Below are 26,873 nucleotides of genomic sequence, written 5' to 3'. Positions count from 1 at the left end.
AAATGAATTAATGAACATTGATGTTAATTATCAAGGGTCCCCCCTATAACTCGAGTCTCTGCTCAAATTCTCTGTCTCAACTCTAAAATAGTATTTTGGACAGCAACTAGCTTCTTTGTAATTCGCTCAATTTGAATCATCTGCAAAATCGTTAGCTTTAGAAGGGTTGTTCTCAAGCCTAGTCAGCTAGGTAATCTGCCGTGATGTGGTCTCTCATTGATTGTGTCTAGTCACTTGTCAGGTCACCTGGTCTGGTGGTAATTTGCTAATTTCCCAACACATTTCACCTAGTGCCCTCCACTCATTAGGACTATAAGCTGCTTTAAAGTACTTTGTTTGATGCACTCCGGTCGCTTATCAGATAAATTGAACTGTTGGTCGTGTCTCCGATATCTTCTGGTCAATAGTGCCATGAACAGCCATAACCTGTTGGTTATGTCAGAAAACGATTTTCCACGAGTTCACATGAACTTATAATTTCTTCGATGATCACAGCAGAATTTTTTTCAATTTGGTTGCTTGATTTAGGCCGGAAGTAAGAATTTTTTTAATTACAAAGTTCGGTCCCTCAAGAGGTTAAAATTCGGTCGATTAAATCTCATCGCAGCTAAAAGTCACGCTACGTAGGTATAAAATATAACTGCTGAAGTCTAATATTCCTATCATTATTAACTTTTGGTAAAGTTACTCCAGTACTGCTTTAGTTTGGTATTTCTCTCGTCTCCCGGAAGAGGTACGTGCACCAATAAACTATATTGAAGAACGCGAAGACCAGAGGGAAAGTGATGCGGGAGATGACATCGATCCTCTTGCTCCTGCTGGGGAACTTGGAGAGCCAGGACCTACAGCCCCTACGCTGCTGGGGCATGTGGATGGCACACTCACGTACCTTGTCCAGGGTCATACCTCCGGTGTGAGTGCGCACCAAGGGCTTCTGGAATGAAGGGTCACGTCAAATATCTTTACGTTTTGTTTTGAATATGTCATGCCCCTTCCTCTAGGAGGACCAAGGGCTTCTGGAATGAAGGGTGACGTCAAATATCTTTACGTTTTGTTTTGAAAATGTCACGCCCCCTTCCTCTAGGAGGACCAAGGGCTTCTGGAATGAAGGGTGACGTCAAATATCTTTACGTTTTGGTTTGAAAATGTCATACCCCCCTTCCTCTAAGTGGACCAAGGGCTTCTGGAATGAAGGGTCACGTCAAATATCTTTACGTTTTATTTTAAAAATGTCACGCCCCCTTTCCTCTAGGTCTAAGAAGACTAGGGCTTCTGGAATGAAGGGTCACGTCAAAATCTATTCAAGATTTTCTCTGACAATTTTAGGCTGTCATTTGAACTGAAATCCTTCAGCACCATATAAGTGAAGAATTTTCGGTTTTAATGTGAAGTGTTCAAATAAATAGAGAATAAATATTATTTCGAAACCGAAACCCACGAATGAAATGTAACAGATGAACCTTAACACAACGAGTACTAAGGAAATATGTCTTTGATTTGAATTATGTACTTCGGTGTTGTTAGGAAAGATGATAACATTACAATAAGGATGTTAGAAATCGAAAAGGACACTAAAAATTCTATGATGTTTCGCTCTGAAGGACTGTGAAAATTTAAGAAATATTGAAATTCGTATTAACCTAATACAAAGATAAATAAAAGCCTAAAACGTAACTGACTTATGGCCTGAACTTACAAACTTTACATCTGTTATAATATGCAAACATGTAAATACATGTATCTCCCAGGGAGATTTAACTTAACTGACTTTTGGCCTAAAATTAAAAACTTTACATCTGTTATAATATGCAAACATATGAATACCTGTATCCCCCAGGGAGATTTAACTCAACTTGACTTTTGGCCTAAAATTAAAAACTTTACATATGTTATAATATGCAAACAGCTGAATTCATGTATCCCCCCAGGGAGATAATTCACCATTGGGAAAGTGGAAGGTTCTTCGAAGGAGAACTCTTCCCACTGTTATAAAATGCAAACATGTGAACACATGTATTACCCAGGGAGATAATTCACCATGGGGAAAGTGGAAGGTTCTTCGAAGGAGAACTCCTCCCACTGCCGCTGCTGCCGTCGCATCTGGTCACGGTGCAGATCAGAGCGCGACGCATAGTTCACGAGAGCAAACTCCAGCAGCGCTCCGAACACGAACGTCAGGCACACACCCGTCCATACGTCGATTGCCTGGTCAGAGGGTGTAGAGTGTAGCATTAGTGGGAACTGTGGTGTGGAGGTGTGTTGAACACTAAATATAGCACGAGGTTGAGCTGTAGTGTGCAGGCGTGTTGAACACGGTGAGAATAGCACGAGTTTGAACAGTAGTGCGGAGGCGTGTTGAGCACTAAATATAGCACGAGGTTAATTTGTATTGAGGAGGCGTGTTGAACACGGTGAGTATAACACGAGTTTAAGCCATCGTGTGGAGGCGTGTTGAATTGTTTGGTGATTACTTGATATGATGAATATGATGGTTCATTGAACATTTGATAAGTGTATTGCTGATATAATTAGAAATAGTGGTTGAATTCAAAATTGAAATTAAGGCATGCCTAAATGAAGATGCGCCCCACGTTTTTGGTTTTAGATGTAAAATATTTTAACTGAAATACAAAAGACCAAGAGAATGATTCACAGACACGAAAGCGAGCTAAGAAAAACGTGGTAATATAGCAAGAGTTTGAGTTGTAGTGTGGAGGCGTGTTGAACACTAAATATAGCACAAGGTTGATTTGTAATGAGGAGGCGTGTTGAACACGGCGAGTCTAACACGAGTTTAAGCTATCGTGTGGAGGCGTGTTGAACACGATGAGTCTAACACGAGTTTAAGCTATCGTGTGGAGGCGTGTTGAACACTAAATATAGCAGGAGTTTGAGCTGTAGTGTGGAGGCGTGTTGAACACGGTGAGTATAGCACAGGTTTGAGCCGTCGTATGAAGGCGTGTTAAATGTATCAACTATAGTACGAGTGTAAAATTATGACGCTCGTGGTGAAGACGTATGAAAATATCAAGCGAGCGTACGGCAAGAGTTTAGACTGAGAAAGTGTGTACAAATGCAAAAAAATATGCAACAAACTGAATGGATGTGGGAATGGAAGGCAGCTTATGAGGAGCAATTATCCAAAGTTTTTATCTAAAAAAGTTTATTCAAAATAAGCAGCCTTTCATGATTGCGACTACCAATATCAACGGAAATAGTGTAAAAAGTCGGAGGCAAAAGTAACCGGAAATGACAATAGGTTTAAAATTGAGAGTAGCTAACGGTTGCGTGTCTTGTTTTACGAATAATAGTCCCACTTACATGTAAAGTTGAAACGAACAATAATATTATAAAATACGTTTAAAAATTACTTTTTGAAAACCACACTTCCAAAGAATCCAGTGTCTCCAATCTTAAAGATGTACCATGAATTTCTCATTTAATTTTCGAATATTATAAAAATTAATTTTTCAATTTTTTTAATATATAAAATTTTTTTAATATATAATTTTTTTCATTGTTAAATTTTGATTACAAGATTTGTAGCAGACAGACAGACAGACTGACAGACAAACAGACAAACAAGAAGTGAAGTTAAAGAGAAGTGTTGTAAAAAAATATTACCATGACCGCTGCAGGTGTGTGAATAAAGTGACGAATTGTTTAGTAGCATTAAGCAAAGATTGTTTTTGAGTCATCTCGAAAGTGAGGTCACATTGAATAGGCTGAGATTAAAAAATGTTTAAAATGTTTCCAATATGGGGAGTTCACTGGGACTGGTATTTCTCGCTTAGGTGTATGACACCGGGGGCAGGGACTGGTATATCTCACCAGTGGCAGGGACTGGTATATCTCACCGGTGGCAGGGACTGGTATATCTCACCGGTGGCAGAGGCTGGTATATCTCACCGGTGGCAGGGGCTGGTATATCTCACCGGTGGCAGGGGCTGGTATATCTCACCGGTGGCAGGGGCTGGTATATCTCACCTTGGTGTAAAACACCGGTGGCAGGGACTGGTATATCTCACCTTGGTGTATGACACCGGTGGCAAGGACTGGTTTATACCCGAGGTCTGCGTGGCCATGGTAAGCAGGGTAGTGACGCCTAAGGATACCCTAGCAGGCACCGAGTTTTGGTCCAGCCAGAAGCTGACCCAGGACACGATGACCAACATACAGCAGGGGATGTAGATGGTTAGGAGGTAGTACGAGAACTCGCGCTTGAAAAGCAGGTCCACTCGCAGGCAGGAGTATTCACCTGAGTGGTTGGTCAATTATTAGTGAAGTTGTTCTACTACATAAACAGGTTGGTTCAAATTATGGGGATGAAAATTAATTAGGAAATAATGGTGGTGAATTTTAGAATTAATGAAGTTAATGCTGGCACTTGACGTTCGAACACTAGGCCCATTAGCGAGCGGGTTATTTACCGTACCAATAATGCTGAACAATACAAAATGAAGATGAAACAACATAACTGTTTGCAACAATAACTCTATTAATAAGCAAATTTTTAAATATGATGATAATTGTTTAAATTATATTAGTAATTATTAAAATAAACAATTTAACTACAAATAATTAATTATCGATAATTGCATTGATAAAAAATGTACAAATAAAAGGGGAAAGTTTATAGGCACTGATGGATAAAATGTAAATATTGGGGATATATGGTGGGGTGCTGTGAATACGAGTGCGGTGGAAGTAATTTAAATCTTTGGAGTAAAGTACGTAGATTTTATTCAATATTTCCTAGCTGTTGCTCAGATTTAAGGTTTATCAATTTTGACACTATGACTGAAAAAATTGGTTTCTAAAATTATTTAGATTCTAAACTTTAAACCCTTCATGTTTTTCTGAATGTATTTATATATTACGTGTTTAAATGTTGTTTTAGATTACTGTATTGCTTAAGCGGGGGCTTAGCCGTCCACCACCGATATTGAACACCAATCAGCCCTGAATGGAACGCCTAGAATCTTTGGTAAGACCTCCAATCAGCCGCGGATTGTGCCATTCCAACGGTACATGGCCCGCGATACCATTCTCTTTCAAATATTCAGAGCTTAACACGTACCACCGACCAGATCCTAGAGTGCAATGACTGTCCATCCACTAAATCTTACATCGAAGAATCACATTATTCTCTTTGTAGTGCTAGAATTGTAGCGTTATTGTAAGAAGGAATCATGTTATTTCATGATTAGCTGGACAGTGATGATGACTCCTACAGTCTGTCCGTGTGAAGCATAGCGTTCATACAGACAATATAACTAATAACTTGAAATAATTTCTTACGTAGAAAAAATATGAAAGAAATAACGATAAATGATAAACAAATAAATTTATAGCTTGTCAACGAGAAGTTTATCCTAATTAATGTAAACAGGTCGCATTAACTCCTAATCTTAGAGAATAATTTAATTGAAAACTCCTGAGGCTTGGATTCCATTTTTCTTAATAACCAATCGAATTTAAAACCAAATCTAAAGTTTGTTTATATATCACGCTTTGTTCAACTATTCACCATTAGTATCTTTGTCTGATTTAATAAATTTTTGTCTGATTTGATCCATTAGCAGATAGAAAAAGAAATTAATTATTGCTGCTACGGCAGCAAATTGTCAGTGTAGCTAAAGACGCTATTAGAAAAATGGTTTTATTTTGATAATTCGAACGTGTTTTGGATGTTGCAGGTTTATCGACGAAAGTATTGGAATGATCAAATATTATTCACGTGCATTTATAGTTAATTTCATTCCGACTGAACTTAATACTTATTTAGGAACCTCATACGAATCTGCCGAATCTCTACATCCATCACTATAGTAAAGTACTCGGACAGAAACAAAATATTTGGCATCTATTTACGAAATAAGGGTAAGTTGTTCGCTAAGATGTTTTGTTGTTGCAGTACGTGACGACATAGTTCATCATTGTTGCATAATGTTCCTATTTCTAAAAGTATTGGTCCAGCAGTTTCAGTTTTCATACGCCGTTTCAGTTTTCATTTCACTCCACTCCGTCCGTGGCCTAGTTGATGCTGTTTTACATAATGTACGACTGGCCGGGGACGACAGTTTGCTAAAAAAAAAAAAAAAAAAAAAAAAAAAAAAAATACGCCGCGTTGTGTAGGAAAGTGAGTTCTAGCCTTACTAGTATTGGTCTTGCTGTTATAGTATATAGTATTTGCAGCAGAGTGAGGCATGAAAGGGTTAAGTAATCACCGGTATTGGTCTTGCTGTTGCAGTATTTGTAGCAGAGTGAGGTATGATAAAGCTAAGTAATCACCAGTATTGGCCTTGCTGTTATAGTATTTGTAGCAGAGTGAGGTATGAAAGGGTTAAATAATCACCAGTATTGGTCTTGCTGTTATATTATTTGTAGCAGAGTGAGGTATGAAAGGGTTAAGTAATCACCAGTATTGGTCTTGCTGTTATAGTATTTGTAGCAGAGTGAGGTATGAAAGGGTTAAATAATCACCAGTATTGGTCTTGCTGTTATATTATTTGTAGCAGAGTGATGTATGAAAGGGTTAGGTAATCACCAGTATTGGTCTTGCTGTTATAGTATTTGTAGCAGAGTGAGGTATGAAAGAGTTAAGTATTCAACAGTATTGGTCTTGCTGTTATATTATTTGTAGCAGAGTGAGGTATGATAAGGTTAAGTAATCACCAGTATTGGTCTTGCTGTTGCAGTATTTCGGGTAGAAGTTCTCGAGCGTGAAACGAGGCAGGTGGAGGTTGCCCGGTATCTGGACAGGCTTCTCAGCCAGCCACCTGAAGATCAGGTCTTCCGTGGTCCAGCCATCTAAAACATATTACGATATATTACTATTATATTAAACTAGTATATTATTAGTATGACGTAATATTAACTTTAAAAGAGCCTTAGAAACATCAATAACAAGCTTTTGGTGTGAATATTTTTATATTAAGTATCGAGTGTTGTTGATAGAAAGGCTCAGTGGCTTAACTGAAATTACGTAAGAAATCTGTCTTCCAGTATGCGTCTTTATCATTGTAATGATAAAGATAATAGAATGAATATTTGTCTCCAGCTTGTAACTTCCCATAAATTAGAGGATATGAAGCATAATTTTGAGCAGTGTCCAGAATATGAACGTGGATTTGGACATCGATAAATCATTATTAAGTTATGGTGGAGGATAAAAAATGCTTGATTCCAGTTTTGGTTTTGAGCAGTTGTTAAATAATCGAGATAATATCCTAGATAGTGATGATCGCTAAAAGGCTAAAATTAATCTAATAAGCGGAAAATATTGATCTCCAAACGGAACACCAAAATTTTATCTTACAATTATTGCCATAACTAGAATCAGTTTTACAAAAGCAAAGAAAAAATACTATTAAGAAAATAAGCCTTAATTTAAATTTGAGCCATTAACGTTGAATTAACAATATTATCAGAGAATCATGAATTGAATCAATGAATTATATCACCATTATTTTACTATTGTATGCATACACGAGGCAAGTAGCAGCTGGCAGAGCTGCGTGTCCAGAGGGTACAGCTGAAGGTTCATCGGACATGACAACGTCAGCGATATCCTGCACGAACAATTTTTTAGACGCATTTTGGATGCATTCTGCATGACATAATAACAAATATGTAGTAAAATAGAATTTACTAGATGATAATATTAATAACAATCTAGTACAAACTTCTTCGTAACAGATGTGAGAACTGCAACGTAGACCCCATCATTGTAGCAGGAGCAGCGATGCAGTGAAGATTAGGAATAACCAACGACGAGTACAAAGAAATTGCAAAAATAATTAGATTGAATAGACCTTCGGTGAAGGATTAAATAACTTGTTTGAAACCCTGATGATTAAAGTTATAATAATATAATACGATCAATATGGTGAGAACTTTAGGTACAGAAAACCCTTTTTTCTGAAGGGATATACAAACTGAGACACGAGGAATATATGTTTCAATGTTATATGTTTATATTAAATAATGAAAAAATATAACTCAGTACTCGCTGCAGTGAGTGATAGAGAACATATTTTCTCGTCGAAGAAAACTTGAGGTCACGGACGGACGGACAGACGGACAGACAGACAGACGGACATGGCGAGCACAATAGTGCATTTTTCCATAAATGAGAAAATGCGCTAAAAATGAATCAAATATTTAAGGTTCTAAATATTTCGCACTTGGCATTTGTAAGTAATCTCTATCAAACAATTGTGATGAAATTATTTAATAAATAACTGTGCAATTTTATATTCATAGTTAGCGGACCTGATGCTGCTTTACTGTAAATAATCTACATCAAAGAATTGAGATGAAATTTTTATTGACAATTAGCTAACCTGATGCTGCTTTACTGAGCATATTCAACATATAAGAATTGAGATGAAATTTTTATTGATAGTTAGCGGACCTGATGCTGCTCTACTGTAAATAATCTACATCAAAGAATTGAGATGATATTTTTGTTGACAGTTACCGAACCTGATTACTGTAAATAATTGAAATCAAAGAATAAATTGAGATGATATTTCTATTGATATTAGCGAACCTGATGCTGCTCTACTGTAAATATTTTACATCAAAGAATTGACCTGATATTTTTATTGATAGTTAGCGAACGAATTAAGGATTAAGATGCTGCTCTACTGTAAACAATTTACATCAAAGCATTGAGATGATATTTTTATTGATATTGTATTAGCGAACCTGGAGCTGTTCTACTGTAAATATTTTACATCAAAGAATTGAGATGATATTTCTATTGATAGTTAGCGAACGAATTAAGAATTAAGATGCTGCTCTACTGTAAACAATTTACATCAAAGAATTAAGCTGATATTTTTATTGATAGTTAACTAACCTGATGCTGTAGAGCACTCCCCCATTGGGGAATATCCTGAGGTAGACGTTGGGGAGGATGATCTCGTGGAAATGTCCCTTCTTTTCGTTCTTGAAGAACAAGTCCGGCATCCAAACTTTGTCTGGCTCAGTCAGGGTCAGGTACTTGATGCCTCCTGTGGTGTATATTCTGTGTGAGTATACCTCCTGTGGTATACTATATATTCTGTATGAGTATACCTCCTGTGGTGTATATTCTGTGTGAGTACTTGATGCCTCCTGTGGTGTATATTCTGTGTGAGTATACCTCCTGTGGTGTATATTCTGTGTGAGTACTTGATGCCTCCTGTGGTGTATATTCTGTGTGAGTACTTGATGCCTCCTGTGGTGTATATTCTGTGTGAGTACTTGATGCCTTCTGTGGTGTATATTCTGTGTGAGAACTTGATGCCTCCTGTGGTGTACAGTTGTGATTCACGGAAACTTCCTGATTTGAAGGCTTAATAAAAAAGAACTCGCAAAGATATCATTACAATAAAAATTTTGTTGAAAAAATTCATTACTTGAATTTTTGTATTATTTACTTTTAAAAGACACATTGGAAAAATGGCGGCCATATTGTCAATGCATTATGTTAGTCGATTTTTAGAAGTTCCGTTCAACTCGCTGAAGCATATTGACGGGTATGTTGGGGAGGGCTTGGCGTATGTTGTTCTTCAAATGAGGTAGGGTTCTTGGACAGTCATTGTAAACAATTTATATAAGATAATCCCATGAAAAAATCACACCGAGCCTAATTGGGGGATAGGGCCGGCAAAAGGTGGTCAAATCAATACAATTCGCCACTTGCCTAATCTATATTGAGCAGCATAAGGCAACTCATTAGGTAGTTTAACAGAAAAATAGCAAGTCTCGTTATTTAAGGTTGTTTCTTGAGTAAATGTGCCGTCACATCACAAAGAGGTGAGGCGCTCTGCATAATGTTGTCTAAGAAGTTGTGACGAACGCAGAAATGCTTCTCTAACTCTTTCAATGTTATCTGGTGTTGTGGCAGTCCGCTGACCTCCAGACCCTCTTGCATTCACACTTCAGATTGCCCTGAATGTGTTCACCCACATAATAATTGATTTCCAATTAGGAACCCGACCTGGAGGACGAATACGGAACCGAGTACGGAATGTTAGTTGAATAACGATAATGGAATGGCCATTAGAAAAGTACGCTTTGATAGCAAACGCACGCTTCTCCCTTGTCCAATGCATAGCGGCTACTAACTAGGCGGACACAAAAATTTATGACCTTGCTCTCTATATGAAAAATCTCCGCTCTTTTCTCTTAACATCTGGCTGCTTGACGCAAAATACAAAACAGGAAGTTTTAGTGAAGCACCCTGTAATTTTTCTAACTCGAGTATTCTAGTATGTTTAGAAACATGTTCGTTTTCCCGCAATATTGGTTGTCCAACACTTAAATTACTTATATAATTATCTAACGCTGCATTATTATTATTATTATTATTATTATTATTATTATTATTATTATTATTATTATTATTATTATTATTATTATTATTATTATATCAATATTTTCATTGTACCGCCAATATTATTGTAGCGTAGTCGAGGGTCGTTCCACTCCTCCCTGAATGTGAGTTGCACGCTGTACTCCTGCGCGCAGTAAAAATGTATAAATAGACATGAAAAATGTCGAAAATTTTGGGGAAATAGTCGGAAATGAGAGGAATAACGTCAGAAATGTAAAAAATCGTTAGAAATGTATCTCAAAAATGTGATAAAAAACGTCAAAAATTCGAGGAATTACGTCGGAAATGTGAAAAACGTCATAAATTCGATGAATGGTTTTGAAAATACTCATCGATTTTCAATTATTGAAGAGACAAAGCACACCGTATGTCATGATTACTTTTTTTGATTAAATTCATGTTGTTGCTGAGAACGGTAACTAAATATACGAGGGTTATCCTAAAACGATGGTTATACTTTATAACCTGTTAAAAAATGTATCCTAATAAGAACAAAAATGACTGGTGAGGACGTGAGAAATAGGTCGTGCTTTATCACTGATTTTTCAATTTCAATTTTTCGAGAAGTATATTGAATGGTCGACGATATCACTAACTAAAAGTGAAAAATTTTCATGGGGATCATGGGCGACAATTGAATTTTTCTACAAGGAAATATGATCTAAAATATCCAATAATACGTTACTTCAACAAAAAAAAAATGATTATTTTGGTTTGACGAGGAAGCCAAGTTTTTTTTAAAGATTAAAGTTTTGATTTGATTACATATTTTATATATCATACAAATATACTTGTAGTAAAGGGAATTTGGGTTTTACAGAAACCGTTACGATGTTACTTACACCATCGTTATAAGAACGAAAAATTTGGAAAAACACATATTCATAACAAACTTAATAAAAAAGTAGTTTCACTATGCAAATGTCAAACTTTCTAAAAAATTTTGCGTACAGTAGGAATACATGCAATACGCACCATGATGATTTGCAGCTTTATTCTTGCGCCAGATCGGTGTGCTATTCCCATTAGTTTTGCAACATTGACTATACACACATTTTTTGGTATTAAAATAAAACTGGTAACTATTAACTTTATTATTTAAAAATTAATACATATTAGCATTCATCGTTCATCAAAATTTGTAAGGTTTGAAAAATATTTAAAACATGGGCATTAAGTTGTCAAGACTATTAATTTTCCAGGAATTTAAAAGTAAAGAAAATAGCCAAAAAGTTCACAATTTCTGATAAGAGAAAACGTTTCGGAGTCCAGCTCCATCGTCAGTTCAAAACCTAGAACACAGGTACAAGCAATTAGTAGCCTAAAATTCACATTCAAACAATTCACCTAAACTTGAGGACATTAGAACTAAAATCGAAGATAACAGAAATAAAAATGAGATGACATGTAGAGAAAGTACTATCTATTTACAATTTGTAGAGGATAGGAACTGAATGCAGCATTTAAACTGGGTTTCTGTTTGAAAATAAATAATGATTCTAAAATTCGTAGGTCAGAAACACCGGTTGTGGAGGCTAAAACTCTAAAATCACTATTGGACACCGGGACGTTGCACTGCTCGGCATGAATACGTACGGCTGAATGAGGGGGATGCGCAAGTATGTTCCCTGTTCTATAACTCCTGCCCCTATGCTCTGCAAGCCTAGGCTATTTTCTTTACTTTTAAATTCCTGGTGAATTTGCGACTTAAGCAGCCAAGTGATTTTAATACATATTAATTTTCCTCTTACAGTGTTCACTTAATTCTAGGTCATAGCTCTAAAAATAGAATAATTCAATTAATATAAATTTAGTCTAGACATGAATTGACTAATAGTAGTGAGAGATATAGAATACATGAACTAATCAATAATGTGAGAGTAAATGCAATTACTTACATTAAGCGGGGGCCATACTTTCAAAACTCGCTAAGTGAACGTACGTACTTACGCTCTGTTTTCTTGTCTATGATTGGTGGAATTTATTTCAAAGGCCGTCAATGATTGGCTGATGAACTTACGATCTCTTAACTTCTTTTGAAAGTATGGCCCCAGGTCATAAAGTAGCAATACCTGACACACCTCAGCCCATCTCTTCGTACTAAGTTCTACTCTATAACCGGAGAATTAATACTATGACCCTAGGTACGGTGCTAGCCGCTTACAGACGTCAGCTTGGTGTTCTGCCGTAGTTTTGAATAGTAAATAATAGCAACAATATCGACAGGAAAAATTAAATACATAAAAAACGCTCCTTTCATTTTGTTCATAGTTTTTTGAGGAGAAGGTGCACTGCGTTGCGTCCAACTTACGGCTTCAGCTTAAGACTTTGAATGGTTACTGCTCTGCACGGTTCTTCGGGAGAATAGTTACTACTCTGCAGGCTTCTGCTTAGTTTGGTTCTGTTTTGCTTGGTTATTCTTTGCACGGTCATGCTCAGGGTGGTTCTGCTCTGCATAGTTCTGTTCTGCGTTCTGATGTGCCTTTTTTACGTTGCTGCTCTACGCTGGTCTGTTCTGCACTGTTCTGTTCTGCACTATTCTGTTCTGCGTTCTGATGTGCCTTTTTTACGTTGCTGCTCTACGCTGGTCTGTTCTGCACTGTTCTGTTCTGCGTGCGGATGTGCCTTTTGCGTTGCTGCACTGCGCTGGCATGTTCTGCACTATTCGTCTCTCCACGAGTCATGACAGGATCGATGGACCGAAACAATCTCTCATCAAACCCTCTCCAAAAACCCGAGCATATTTTTTTCGCGGTGATTAAATCCATTGAAATTGGTGACAGGAAGAGACTTCTAATATTCCCTGGTCCATTTGCATTGAGCAGCGAGACTGATTCAGCGACGAGAGAAGAGACGATGGGATTCAAGCATTTTATTTTGCATTGCGACGAGGCGCTTTATATTTAAACGAGGCATGAATAGCGATGAGCCAATTATTGTTCATTGAATCTAGAAATAAACCTTATAATTTTTGTTTATGGGAGCCGCGATGGCTTATTGATGACAAATGTGCCGCTAATATCCAGTTAAAATAAAATTATATACACATCAAAAATTTACAGTACAAGTTCTACCAATTTGCTCAAATTAATAACATATGCATTGGCAGTTCCTGGGACCTAAAGAATAGCTTAATTTTGCACCATATTGGAACATAAACTTTAATGCACTGAAGTCATGGCGGATGTCTTCCTCAGTAAGGAAATGAGATCACGTGGAGAATTGCTTGCTGTGCTGAAGCTTAAATGTTTGCAGAATTAAATTAGGTATACGAGATACCCGCGCTTGCTGCTTATGTTTTACTATCGATGAATATAATTAAAAATAAACGCAAAATAATATTAGTAAATTGCAGCTACGCCGTAATTCACATTATTTGCAGCACCTACGCTGACGCAGAGCTTTCCAGTTTCATAATTCATATTACGGCCCATTGTAGATATGATATATCGTAAATTATTTTTATTATAAGTTTTAACCCCATCTAACACCACATGTATATTATGATTGAATTACGCAGCTTTCATTTTCGTATGTTATGGTTATCTATTACTTCAGTTTGCTTTCTTTGAAACCGTAAATTTATTCCAGCTTATCTGCCGGACTAAACTGACACAGCAGGATTAATCGTTGCAGCATCAACCTCATCCGGCAGAGTTTAACGTTAATTTTTATTTCGTTTAAAATGTTATAGAAATTATAACTATTACATGTATTTGAACAGCCATGAAATGTCTCACGTCTTGCTTTTCTTATGTATATAATAGCGTATTGCCTCGGTGGAAGCCCTTAAAAATATTTATTATTTCTTTCTTTTAGGACGTTCTCATTCTAAAAATAATTCAGAGACGAAACAAATAATTTACTTTAATGATTTCAATATCCGAAATCCATGGCACGAATTAATGATGTTTCATACGACATCAATTGTAGCCGTTAGGAACCTGCACCGGTTCCCTGCAGTGGTTCCTCCCACGCCCCCTGCAGCGGTTCCCCCCACGTCCCCAGTAGTGGTTCCCCCCGTCCCCTGCAGCGGTTCCCCCCACGTCCCCTGCAGCGGTTCCCCCCACGTCCCCTGCAGCGGTTCCCCCACGTCCCCTGCAGCGGTTCCCCCCGAACCCCCGGCTGCGTCCCGAAGATTTAGCGACGTCGAAAGATTATTTTTTCAGTCGGAAAAATTTGCCGCAGTGGCAGCTGCACAATTTGCCGCCTCGCTTGTAACCTCTATTGTAAATCTTGGCCGATTCATGGGTGGCCATTCATTGGCCGACCCTAGGCCACCGATAAAATTTGAAAGGTATTTGAGGTCATGATGTCGCATCGCTGCCTCTCAAGCTGCATCAATACCGAGGTTATCCCCTAAAATAACATGTTCATGAGTTTTTTTTTTTAGTTTTTCTGGTTTTGCCACATTTCGAACACAATTTTCTGCTTTGACATGTGGCACTCTAATCTGTTAGAAAATTTTACACACTTTATTATTTATTTATTCAACTTCGTTGGTAGTAATGGCTGTATCTCGCGGCAAAGGCTAAAGGTGAGCAAGCTAGAAAAGTCGTAGGTTAAAAAACTTGCAGAATGAATTTTATCTTTTTTTTTGTGAATCAGGTGATCTTGATTCTAGTTTCGTAGTCTGGTATTCATTGTTGCAATAAAAATCAAATCGACTGTAACAGGAAGCTTAATCGTTAGCCCGCATTAAGATTTTTTCCCGGCTAAGCGAAAGCCAATTTACAAAAGCTTTATAAACAATGCAGCAAATAGAAAGCAATTACATTGTATTTTATTTAGGAATTTTCGGCATTGCCTTAATTAAAACTGCTGAAATTTGTGAGCGTTAACATCGCAACTCAGGAGTTACAGCGCTTGTTGGCAAAGTTGGGCTCAGGAATAAAATATATATGATAGAATAAAATAATTAATGACAACAGTCATAATAATACTGTTATTATGATAATAATAGCAATATTATATAATATATTGTACAGGGTGCGGCGCGGGAACTTACTTATTTGAATTGCGCGCCACGTGGCGGCCATTAGTCCTAGGAAGGTGGCGCCATGCGCAATATGGTGCGCGGGCTATGAAGTTTTTCGTCCACTCAGTTCAGTTGCGACCATGCAGTGGTCGAGAGAGGAGCGTTGTTAATATATATGCATAATATACTTTATTATTGTTTTAGCTTGGTCGATTAAATTTTAAATGTGTATCTGCGGAGGAAGGAAATTCATCCTTTGGAAGCGTTTTTAAATCCAACTATGCGCACATCAATCAGTAATTTTAAGAAGCGAAATGACTCGACGAAATTGCTGCAATTTTCCATGGCAGCAACAGTGAACGCCAAGTCATTAATTTGTTCATATACTTGTTTCTTGCACAGGTTTTGGATGTAAATCTTGCAGCAAATGCAGTCTTACAATCATGAATTTTTAAGAGGAACTGTTTTAAATTACTCTGAGGTGAATCTAAATTGGGATAATTATGCAAGTTTCCAGCAGTGTTCCGAAACCAGCTACTGCAGCGGCGTCCATTTCTGTATATTTGCTCAGAGTTTATCAATTTTTCTATCATTTATATTCACTTTTTTCGATTTCTGATGGACATACGAGGAGGGACCCCTTAAAATAATGGACTGACTGTGAGGTGGGCGAAATTTTGGTAGTACCGCATTCTGCCGTGTTCTATTATCGCAATATTTTTTGTGGCAATTTTTTTCGCTATCGTTGTTTTTTGATGATGGCTGATTTTCGTGAGCAACGTGCGGCCATCAAATGTTTCTTTCTTCCGTGAAAAACTGGCAAGGAAAGGCTACAGATGTCCTGCAGGGATGATGCTATGGGGAGAACGCAAGTTTTCGGGTAGTTCTTCCGCTTCAAAAAAAAAAAAATGAAATGCCAATTAATGACCAACCTCGCTCAGGTCGTCCTTCCACTTACAACATTATAGAAAATGTTGTAAAAATTAGGGACCAAACCCCTCAAAATCGATGTAGAATTTTTGGCGAACTTGCAGACCTGTCCCAAGTGATTTAGAGTTTACTTTATAAAATTCTGATAGAAGATATTGTGCGTAATTTTACGATGGATGATTTTTTATCCCTCTATGAAAGGTTTAATTGAATTATTGCCCTTATAATTCACCTGATGAGCCTGAATATGAATTGTTAGTGTAAGTTTATATTATAAATTCAAACTCGGAGTTCAATGGCCTGTAGGTCAACATCTTTTGGATTGAACGGTACAAAACCATAACACATTGTTGGAAAGACATTAAGTAATTTTCTGAGAAACTGGAATGATATTCTCAAAATTTAAATATATTTGACAATTGCTCGATTTTTGTTAGAGGTTTTTTCCATGTCCATTATTTACCATTAATAGTCATAATTTATCATTGAGGGCTTACGAAAGATGAATACGTAGCAAGAACAATTGATTCATGCAGCCACGGGTAATGTTTTTACATCGATCTTGTTGAATATATCGTCTGGTAAATATATACATATTTTTTTGCCACTTAGCCCGTGTCATCGGCATCACAATTGCGCCATATAATCAAGCAGGCTATTCTTCCGGTGAAGGAAAAGCGTTCTTTTCATGCTCGCTGACACAAGGTTGTCGCTGACCGGTGAGAATATAATGGTTTCAGTTACGTGTTGAAATTTTAATTTTTACTTAATTTATATGAATTCTTGGCTTCATCTTTAGGTGGATGAAATCTTTACTGAAAGTGGATATTCGTTCTCAACGACGTAAGTTAAGATTATACATTCATCTAGAGTAACTATTACCATTCAATATACACGATATTACGATATAAATTCCATTAAAAAAGTTTTATTGTTTGTAAATAACTTTCTTCCTTTCACATGCTGGCTACAGTGCTAAGGGGGTTGTAACAAGATGTTCCATTTATTTATGTCACTTTATTGCTTGAATCGCAAATTTGCGAAAAATTTAAATGTAAAGAAAATTCCACAAAAATTATAATATCTTTATATAAAATGTTCATAGTCCGAAATTTTGTTTTCATTTATATTTAAAGTTCCAACACTTTCTACGAAAATATGATGAATTTTGGAGAAAATTTTCTTTGCATTTAAATTTAAAGGTATACCGTGAAACACGTCTTCTGGCTGGCAATCCGACTTCAGAAGCACTGAGCTACTTGGTAGAAAATTGAATTTCTCTGAATACGATCACAAACTAAGTGAATTTATCTACGCAAATTATATTGCAATGTTTATAAAGCACGGAAAGTGCATACGCTTCAAAACACAGGCTACATTGTTGGCAAATATCGACCTATATGGTCGGCCATACCCTGGCCGCCTATAACACGCCCGTTATATATAAGGGGACAACAGATTCCCCAGCAAGCGCACGCTTGTCGCTGTTGTTGGGGAGTTCCAAACACGGCAAGTTGAGGAGGCATGAGGTTTAGGGAAGAAGAGGGCTGGGGATTTGATCCGTTCAACGGAAGGATTACTTGCAAGATTGGGATTTTGGGGGAAGATTTTGCCCACAATTCCCCTTGGGGCTTTTGGTATGACTAGTACGAGAATTTCGAAAACTGGAAGCTTGTGTTTGTATAAATAAAATCTTGTCTTCCACATGTCATTTAGGAATAACAGGCAGTGACAGGGAGCCGAAGGCTGGCCATTATCTGGACATCGGTTCAACGAATCCATATGAAACATTAAAAATAATTCAAATATACCGAACAAAATAGGTTTAATAGGTAACTCAACTATTCATAAAATGAAAATTTTGATGGCTGATCTTGCAAATTGTCAATCAAAACTTAAGTACTCAGTAGTTTTATTTTAACTAAAACACCCAAACTTCAGATGGAATAACTCAAATAATCTTAATAATAATAAAAAACTATTGAGAATTTTTTAGAAGTTAGAAGTAAAATTCGATGAAAATTTCCACGAAGGTGCGCGCTAACTTGATGATTTGCAGTTTTGTTGCATGCAATTTCGAGCAGTTTTTTTTGTGCATTTTGTTTTATAACTAATAGTAACACACGAATATTTTTTCTAGTTGTATTCCTTTATTATTTCTCGCTAGTCTGCCCTGAACTCACCATGTGGTAGTCGTCAATTTTGCTAATTGACCGCAGGAGTAGGTTGACTGTGACCAGAGTTGGCTCATCATGCGAGGAATCTAACAGTGAAAATAAGATACATGCAACTATTAGAACTGAACTTATAATCAAGGTTAATGTAATGGAACTGGGGCCATACTTTCAAAACTAGCAAAGTGAACGTAAGTACTTACGCACTATTTTCTTGTCTATGATTGGTAGATTTAGCTTGAAAGGCCGTCAATGATTGGATGATGAACTTACGATCTCTTAACTTTTTAGAAAGTATAGGCCAAGCTTAATGCAGAGGTACTGATTTGAGAGAATCAGCATCTTCATATGAATTATTGGCTTCATCTTTAGGTGAGTGAAATCCTCTTGAAAATAAATAATATAAAGTTTTAAATATTGTAATTTTGTATTAAAATATTACAGAATATGTTGCACTGAATTGACAGATTATATTGACAAATTTAGCGCTTTAGTAGCAATAAAATGGAATGTTGCATTAATGAAATTAATTTGTTATTAGCATATAATAAATTGTTTCATGAGTACCATTACTATGTATGCAGCAATAAAATAACTATGAATGAAATATCTTGTAGTTAGCAATAGGATGAACGTTAGTGGGCTGTGTGAGGTAAATAGCTTTTTACGTGAAAATAGAAAATATTCTTGAACTTTACAAATACAATTAATGTATATGAGAGGTAAATGGCTTTTTACGTGAAAATAGAAAATATTCTTGAATTTTACAAATACAAAGATAATTAACGGATAAAAAACGAGAGCGAATCTTATGAAGATTATCAAGTAAGCTGTGAGGAAGAAGCCATTAGAGAAGCTATTTCTCTCAAATTACGAACAATAAACTATTAAACAATAATGGTTTGTAGGCTTAAATTCAATCAAATAGCAGGTTGGCAGTAAAGTTAAATTGTCTAACCAGGATCGCTAAACTGAATAGTAAATTATAGCGATTTACAAAAGAATTTAATATATGTATATTTAGTAATTAATGTATAATTTAAGAATTCCTTTCATAATTAATGTGAAAAATTGTAGTGCCCAATGTTTTCAGTTAAACCATTATTAAACCATTATTTATAATAAGCCATTATGAAGCACGTTTTAACAATCAGAATAACCTTTCCAATTGACATAATTATATATAATTAACTAATTTCAAATCATTTCAATTCATTTTTGGGAATGAAAGCCGAATAATCAACACCAAACTGTAGGTCATTAGAGATTGGATGCATATACGCATTTAATTATAATTATTTTTCCATACGCGGAAAGCTTGGATTTTTCAATATATTTCAATATATTCATCCTGGGTTTTACTTTTAGCGATCCTACAAATAAAACTCTTGAATCTAACTATGAAAATACAAGCAACTGACAAAATAAGTGCGGGAACATACGTAAAGTTTAGGTAACGAACATTGTATATTTAGGGTAGAGCCCTTCCTTTAAACATGTTTGGTTAAAATAAATGCCAGTTTTATTGAGGACTTCTTTTGAGTTTAATCTCTCAAGCTTTCTGATAAGAGGTACAGTAATAGGGTCAATGTGTCTTAAAATTTGTCCAAATGAAAGGTTCGATTTTTCGATGAAAGGTTAGATAAATCCTGCGACGCGTTGCAGGATTTATCGAACCTTTCATTTGGACAAATTTTAAGACACATTGAGCCTATTACTGTACCTCTAATAATTTACACTGTACAATTACAATTTACTGTTACAATTTTTTTCAATAGGGTCAATGTGTCTCAAAATTTGTCCAAATGAAAGGTTCGATTTTTTTTGTTTATAAAGAATGGTTATTGTGACGAAGGTTAAGACTATTGACTAGAATATGATAACGATAATGATCATAGTTGTTTATAAAGAATGGTTATGGTGACGAAGGTTAAGATTAATGACTATAATATGATAACGATAATGATCATGGTTGTTTATAAAAAATGGTTATGGTGACGAAGGTTAAGACTAATGACTATATGATAACGATAACTATCAGTCCGACAAAAAGTCCCACAAAAAAGTCAGGTTGTTTATCAGTCCGAGAAAAAGTAAATTTTTCAGCTTTCTTTCTAATGACTCCGAAAGTTTTAATAATAAATGTGATTAATTGTAGAGCTGTTCACTCTAAAGATAAGGATGCATGACTGCGTAAAAACGATACGACTAATTCACTGTAAAGGCTATACAAATAAAGGTTTATTATGTTTTAAGGACACTATAGTTGACCGTCCTCTTTCAGAAAACGTTCCTGAGGCTATGGTTGAAATCAAAATTTAATTCATTCATGTTTGTCATTCTCTCACAGACAATGAGAAAGTATGATACAATTATTTTTACATTTAATTAATTTATTTTCATTCAGTTATTGCAAAATCTAATACCCCGTGGTAGTAATGTGAATGTTAACACACGATGATGAGCTTCATAATTAAAAGAGGGGGTATAATTTGTTTCTAAACAATCAATATTGGTGGTTAATTTATTTCTAACTACTTAAATAATTTTGATTGTTTGCATTCATCAAGTCAAATGTGCAATATGAAAATCAAGTGCAATTCTTATCAAGTCAAAAGTGCGATTCTTAGCCGTATTTCATGTCCTAAAGAATTTCAACTCCTGAAAAAATGAGCCTACTTCTATGCACATATTGTATGAAAATTTGCTACCATTGAAAACCACTAAGAAATACGGCGAAAGGGCAATCCGTATTAACGATGCCAGTAAGCGCTTTGATTGACAGGTAACCTGAGGGCGGTTACCTGCGCTCGTTATGCCGGTGTGCCAGCCAGAAAATTCATACGAGAAACGCTATTTTTTTTAATTTTAGCCTAATTTTAGTCGTTTTTTTCTTCTGAGAAAGTTATGGGCATCCAATCTACGTAAACGTTTTATTTATAGTAATAGTGAGCATTCGCTGATCTACTATGTCTTATCACAATATTATTATATATGGTCGTTCATCTCCGGCAAATGTATAGTCATCATGATACATTTTAGAATTTTATCTTCGTATTTCATGCACAAGATAGTCTCTGGTATAATCCACTGATATTTTCGACTGGAATATGAATGGAGTTTTAACTAACCAGCCTTCATCAAGAGTGATATTGATGGCTGCGGAGAGTGATAGAGAACATGGATGAAGGATTGATGATGGATGGAAGGCTGTTAGCGACAGAGCAGCTTTCCAATATGCGTAAAAAATTCTCGAATTTTCTGGAATTAAAATTCGAATTTTCTGTAGCTTTGGTTAAAACCTATGTAGAATGCATGTGTGGTCGTTAATAATATTAAAGGTTTTATATATTTTATGATTTTAACATACTGAATGTTGATCGCTAAAATTGCCTAAGTCTTTATCTATTTTAAGTCGTCAATAAACTGTCTGTAGATTTATAAAAATACTGAAATTATTGAAGACTATACGACTGTATTGAATTGTATTTTGGTCGTCAAAAATAACGAAAAATGTTCACAAGTAATAACACTTTGAAAATTCTTCATACTGTTCAATGCATTATTCACAGATATACTGAACATTACAGAAATGGAAAACTTTCTGAAAAATTACACAGGAACAATATATAATAATGTATAATGTGAATAATATGGAAAAAAGCACACGAACACACGAACAAAGGGAAATTTGAAATTATTGTCAGGGTAAATGAACTCAATTGGATTTACCGTCAACCCTTAGCAGCGACCTGCTGCAGATAACAACGAAGTTAAATTTTTGTGCTCTTTGGCGAAGAATGAAATATATTTAAGCTACATGTGTACCAGAAAATTACAGTTATTGACAATAACACAGTTAAAAGTTATTGTCTAGCGAATGGTTTCTGTAATGACTTTTCTTCATGGAATGATTTCTTGATAAAAATTATAACAAAATTTGGAAATTTTGAAAGACTGTGAAGGTTTTCTTCTATTTATGTCTTCTCAAGAGGTCACTTCTTCTACAAGCCTACAAGGGAGAAAATCGGCATTGAAAAAATAGTAGATACTATTTCCTTTTTTTAAATAAAATTCAACTGTGATAAATTTTAGAAAAGTTTTCTTAAATTTTACTCGTTAAATAGCCAAGAATAAATTATAATATCATATCCATGTAACGTACTAAAGGTTGTTTCACTTATGAGGAACTAAATTCAACAATTTCATTTTAGAGAAAACTTAGTTAATTGTTAAGTCCTTTGTAAATTTTGAAGATTTACAGATCACAATCAGGGTTGATTGGGTCGAATGTTTTAGTGACGTTCGTGTTGTGTTTTTATTTATTATTATGCGTATGGTAATATGCATAATAATAATAATATGCATAATATGGTAATATTATGCATAATATGCATAATATGGTAATATTATTTATTATTATGCGTTTATTATGATAATATTTATTATTATGCGTCAGTAATCCTGTTAATTAAGCAAATATTTGGTTTAAATTTCGATAATTTTCGCATCTTAAGTTTGGAATAAATCCAAACTACTTATCGTCAATGTATATCATCTGAGCGTAGAGACCACGCGTCATTTTTTTATTTTAGTATATGTTGTTTCCTATATACAACTTTGGTATAAGTTGCTTGGTATATTCAACTTTGGTTTAAGTTGTTTGCTATTTACAACTGCTCATGAAATTTGTTTGTTAAAGGCTTCATATCTAATGCGCTTTCAGTGCGTTTGATGCCATTGTTTCAAATGTTAAAAAAATGTTTTCCATTAAACGAAATGCTTAGCCTGATGTCAAATTGAGAAAAAATAAAAATATTCATGTTGTTCTAAGAATTTTTATGGCCTTTTTACTGATTTCAAACCGTCAGGATGATCAGGATGAAAAAATTTATCGTGAAAATTAATTTTAACATGAATACTGTACTATCTTTTTGATGAGGCAAATCATCTAAAACTTTAAATGAAAATTTGTCCGTCCAAAAATTTGTATTAGACTATTGCTACAATTACTAACAAATGAACAACAATTGTTGGTGAATTTAATGCAAGTAGCTGGTGAATTCATTACATTAATTAGTTAATTAAAATAATTTAAATTAATTAGAGAATAAAAACATTTTGAGTAATCAATAAAAGTATTTTAATTAATTATTTTTGACAATCAAAATAATTAAAATATTCTGAGTAATAAATTAAAGTATTTTAATTATTTTTGACAGTCGTACCTGTACCGTTGATACCAGAAGGTCTTATGCGCTTGTCGTACACGCCTTCGCCCAGGATCTCGTCGAGCTTCTGCTTCTCTTTCTCCCGCCAGTTCTGGTTACTGCCAGCACGGTACGGCCCGCCCCTGGCCAAATAATGCCATTTAATGGCATTGCGTTAAGCTCCAAAATGAAATTAAAAACAATGTACATGAATATTTAATTTTCGTACTAAATTCGATGTGGAATGGCATTACATTGAGCTCCACATGCAATTAAAATACAATGTAGATGGATATATAATTTTTCGTTGTAAATTCGATATGGAAGTTTACTTCAAGTCATCGCAGTAACAACTTTTATTTATTTAAATGATTGCCACGTGCTATAGAAAGTTAAGGCTGGCTGCTGGTCAAATAATGGCATTTAATGGCCACGTGCAATAGACGTTAAGGCCTGCTTCTGGTAAAATTATGGCATGGCCTCGTGCAGTAAATTTTATGGCCTACTTCTGGTCAAATAAAGGCATTTAATGGCTAGGTGCACATGACGGAGTGGCCGGATTCTGGTCAAATTATGGCATTTAATGGCCACGTGCAATAGAGGGTAAGGAATGTAACAGCTTTTTTTATTTATTTCACTTAATATCTGAGCAGTTTCAATAAATAGTAATTTACTTTTATTTTAAGAGGAACATTCATGCAGTGCCCTTACCTTGCACTGACCGACAGAGCCATCATGGCGCAGAGCAGCACCAGGAGGCTGTACAGCGCTGGCCAGTTGGCTGGCTTGGTCCTTCTTGACGCTTTCCTTATTTCTTGACCTACAGACTTAGGATCACTTTGGACTTTGTTTACAAAGTCCTTATCGTATTTCTCACATCCTTCATAAGGACTTGCAGTTGAGAAAGTGCTTTTCCTCATGAGATCCATCCTCTGCTCGTCGTCTGTGGTGAAAAATCGTTCTTTTTTGACATCAGTGGGTAAGTTAGATAGACGTTTTGCCTCCTCAGGGGCTAAGCCCAAGTTTCTTTCCAATCTTCCGGCTAAGAGAGGTGGCACAAAGCTAAGACTCTCAGAGTTCCCCGGGGAAGCTGGATCTTCTTTGCAGAGTCTTTGAGATAATCTCGGTCTTAGGACGCACGACTCGCCCACTGACTCCACTTCGAGTCTTACTCGCTTGCTGTCTTGCATAGACGCACATTTTCTCGTCTTTATTGAAGAGTGTAATAACCCAGCCTGAGGCCAGGGCACGAATTGATGTTTCCGTAGACAGTTTCTGTGGTGCCGGGTGACATCTTTCGGTGCAAAATCGTCTTCATTTGACTCCCGACGAGCATTTGAGTCTACAAGCTTCCAGGACCGAATGTCCTTCCCCATTCCAGCGAAGACTGGGACATGTAAGGATGAAATTTGTTTCTTAGAATCCACGGTTTCCCCACGGCAGGTTTCTCCAAGTTAAACACAGATTTCCTCACTTGTAGCTCCCGATTTCTCTGCAAGAACCCAAATTTACGAGATAATATAATTTGCAGTCTTATTTAACTAAATTGTTTTTATGTATTTACATGACTATTAATATAAGGTAGAACATTAAACTATGTGCTAATTATCATTGCAATTTGGAAAATAAATGAGCATGCGTGAAAAAGAGTCACATTTATTCATACAATTGATAACTCCTGAGTAGGCAGTTTCGTTAGAATTTCACTTAACTTTTTTTTATTTAATATTAAAGAATTCAGGAGCAACTTATCAGAACTGCCACCCATGAGCAGATATCAGGGACGGTCTTAGGAAGAATATTCTGGATTATCCATTCCTTGGAAAAAAAATATTATTCACAGATGAAATGAGAGCTTCTCTGTCATAACAAATACCATCACAGAAGATTGCATGTTCTTCAGTCAGACATATTAGCGCAGAGCCACACACGTTGTGATATGTAAGTAATGCGTATAATGTAAGTAATGAGAAATGCATAATGTGTAGGTAATGAGAAATGAGTAATGTGTAGGTAATGAGTCTTGGGTAATATGTACGTCATTCGTGATATGTAAGTAATGGGTATTAAGTAAGTATTGAGAAATGCGTAATGTGTAGGTAATGAGTCTTGGTTAATATGTACGTAATTCGTGATATGTAAGTAATGCGTATTATATAAGTAATGAGAAATGTGCAATGTGTAGGTAATGAGTCTTGGTTAATATGTACGTAATTCGTGATATGTAAGTAATGCGTATTATATAAGTAATTAGAAATGCGTAATGTATAGGTAATGAAAAATGTGTAATGTGTAGGTAATGAGTCTTGGTTAACATGTACGTAATTCGTGATATGTTGGTAATAAGACACCGATAATGTGTAATTGATGAGTAACGCGTAGTCTTCACTCACATGAAGTTGAGCATATTATTCTTGAACTTATTATCCATCAAAATTACTCTATAATGTTAAAAATCAGAGTCAAATTCAATATTTCCTAAAGAATAGTCTAATTTATAGCCAAAAGGAGCATTATATTTTATTAAATAAGTATTACTATTGTAAATAATAAATGCGTAATATTCATCTCAGAAAACCCTTGACGAACGAAAATAGTGAAGCCTCATTGATGACGCTGACGTGGTCAATATTTGACAGTCTTATATGAGGGTTGCGAGAGCAGCGGTATATAAGATGGCAGTGCGGTATATAGGAAGGCAGTGCGGTATATAGGATGGCAGCGCGGTATATAGGATGGCAGTGTGGTATATAAGATGACACTGTGGTATATAGGAAGGCAGTGTGGTATATAGGATGGCTGCGCGGTATATAGGGTGGCAGTGCGGTATATAGGAAGGCAGTGCGGTATATAGGATGGCAGCGCGGTATATAGGATGGCAGCGCGGTATATAGGATGGCAGCGCGGTATATAGGATGGCAGTGTGGTATATAAGATGGCAGCGCGGTATATAGGATGGCAGTGTGGAATATAGGATGGCAGTGTGGTATATAGGGTGGCAGTGCGGTATATAGGATGGCAGCGCGGTATATAGGATGGCAGTGTGGTATATAGGATGGCAGCGCGGTATATAGGATGGCAGCGCGGTATATAGGATGGCAGTGTGGAATATAGGATGGCAGTGTGGTATAAAGGGTGGGTGTGCGGTATATAGGATGGCAGCACGGTATATCGGATGGCAGTGCGATATA

General features: G+C 36.0%; 1 protein-coding gene across 1 annotated transcript; it reads right to left on the bottom strand.

Annotated features, from left to right (window-relative positions):
• Positions 1 to 700: 700 nt before the first annotated feature.
• Positions 701 to 25,123, bottom strand: LOC108675594 (glutamate-gated chloride channel). Its single transcript, XM_018163616.2, has 10 exons — positions 24,394 to 25,123; positions 23,701 to 23,825; positions 18,482 to 18,561; positions 10,445 to 10,514; positions 8,870 to 9,023; positions 7,492 to 7,574; positions 6,679 to 6,813; positions 4,029 to 4,258; positions 2,038 to 2,205; positions 701 to 934 (listed from the first exon to the last, which is right to left on the bottom strand). The coding sequence occupies exons 1-10, from the start codon at positions 25,056 to 25,058 to the stop codon at positions 701 to 703; spliced, it is 1,944 nt and encodes a 647-aa protein (XP_018019105.1). The 5' UTR covers positions 25,059 to 25,123.
• Between the last annotated feature and the right edge of the window lie 1,750 nt (positions 25,124 to 26,873).

The sequence above is a fragment of the Hyalella azteca genome, unplaced genomic scaffold (assembly GCF_000764305.2).
Source record: "Hyalella azteca isolate HAZT.00-mixed unplaced genomic scaffold, Hazt_2.0.2 contig16748, whole genome shotgun sequence".
NCBI lineage: Eukaryota > Metazoa > Arthropoda > Malacostraca > Amphipoda > Hyalellidae > Hyalella > Hyalella azteca.
The sequence above is the reverse complement of the archived record's forward strand: the minus strand, read 5'-3'. Positions and strand labels throughout refer to the sequence as shown.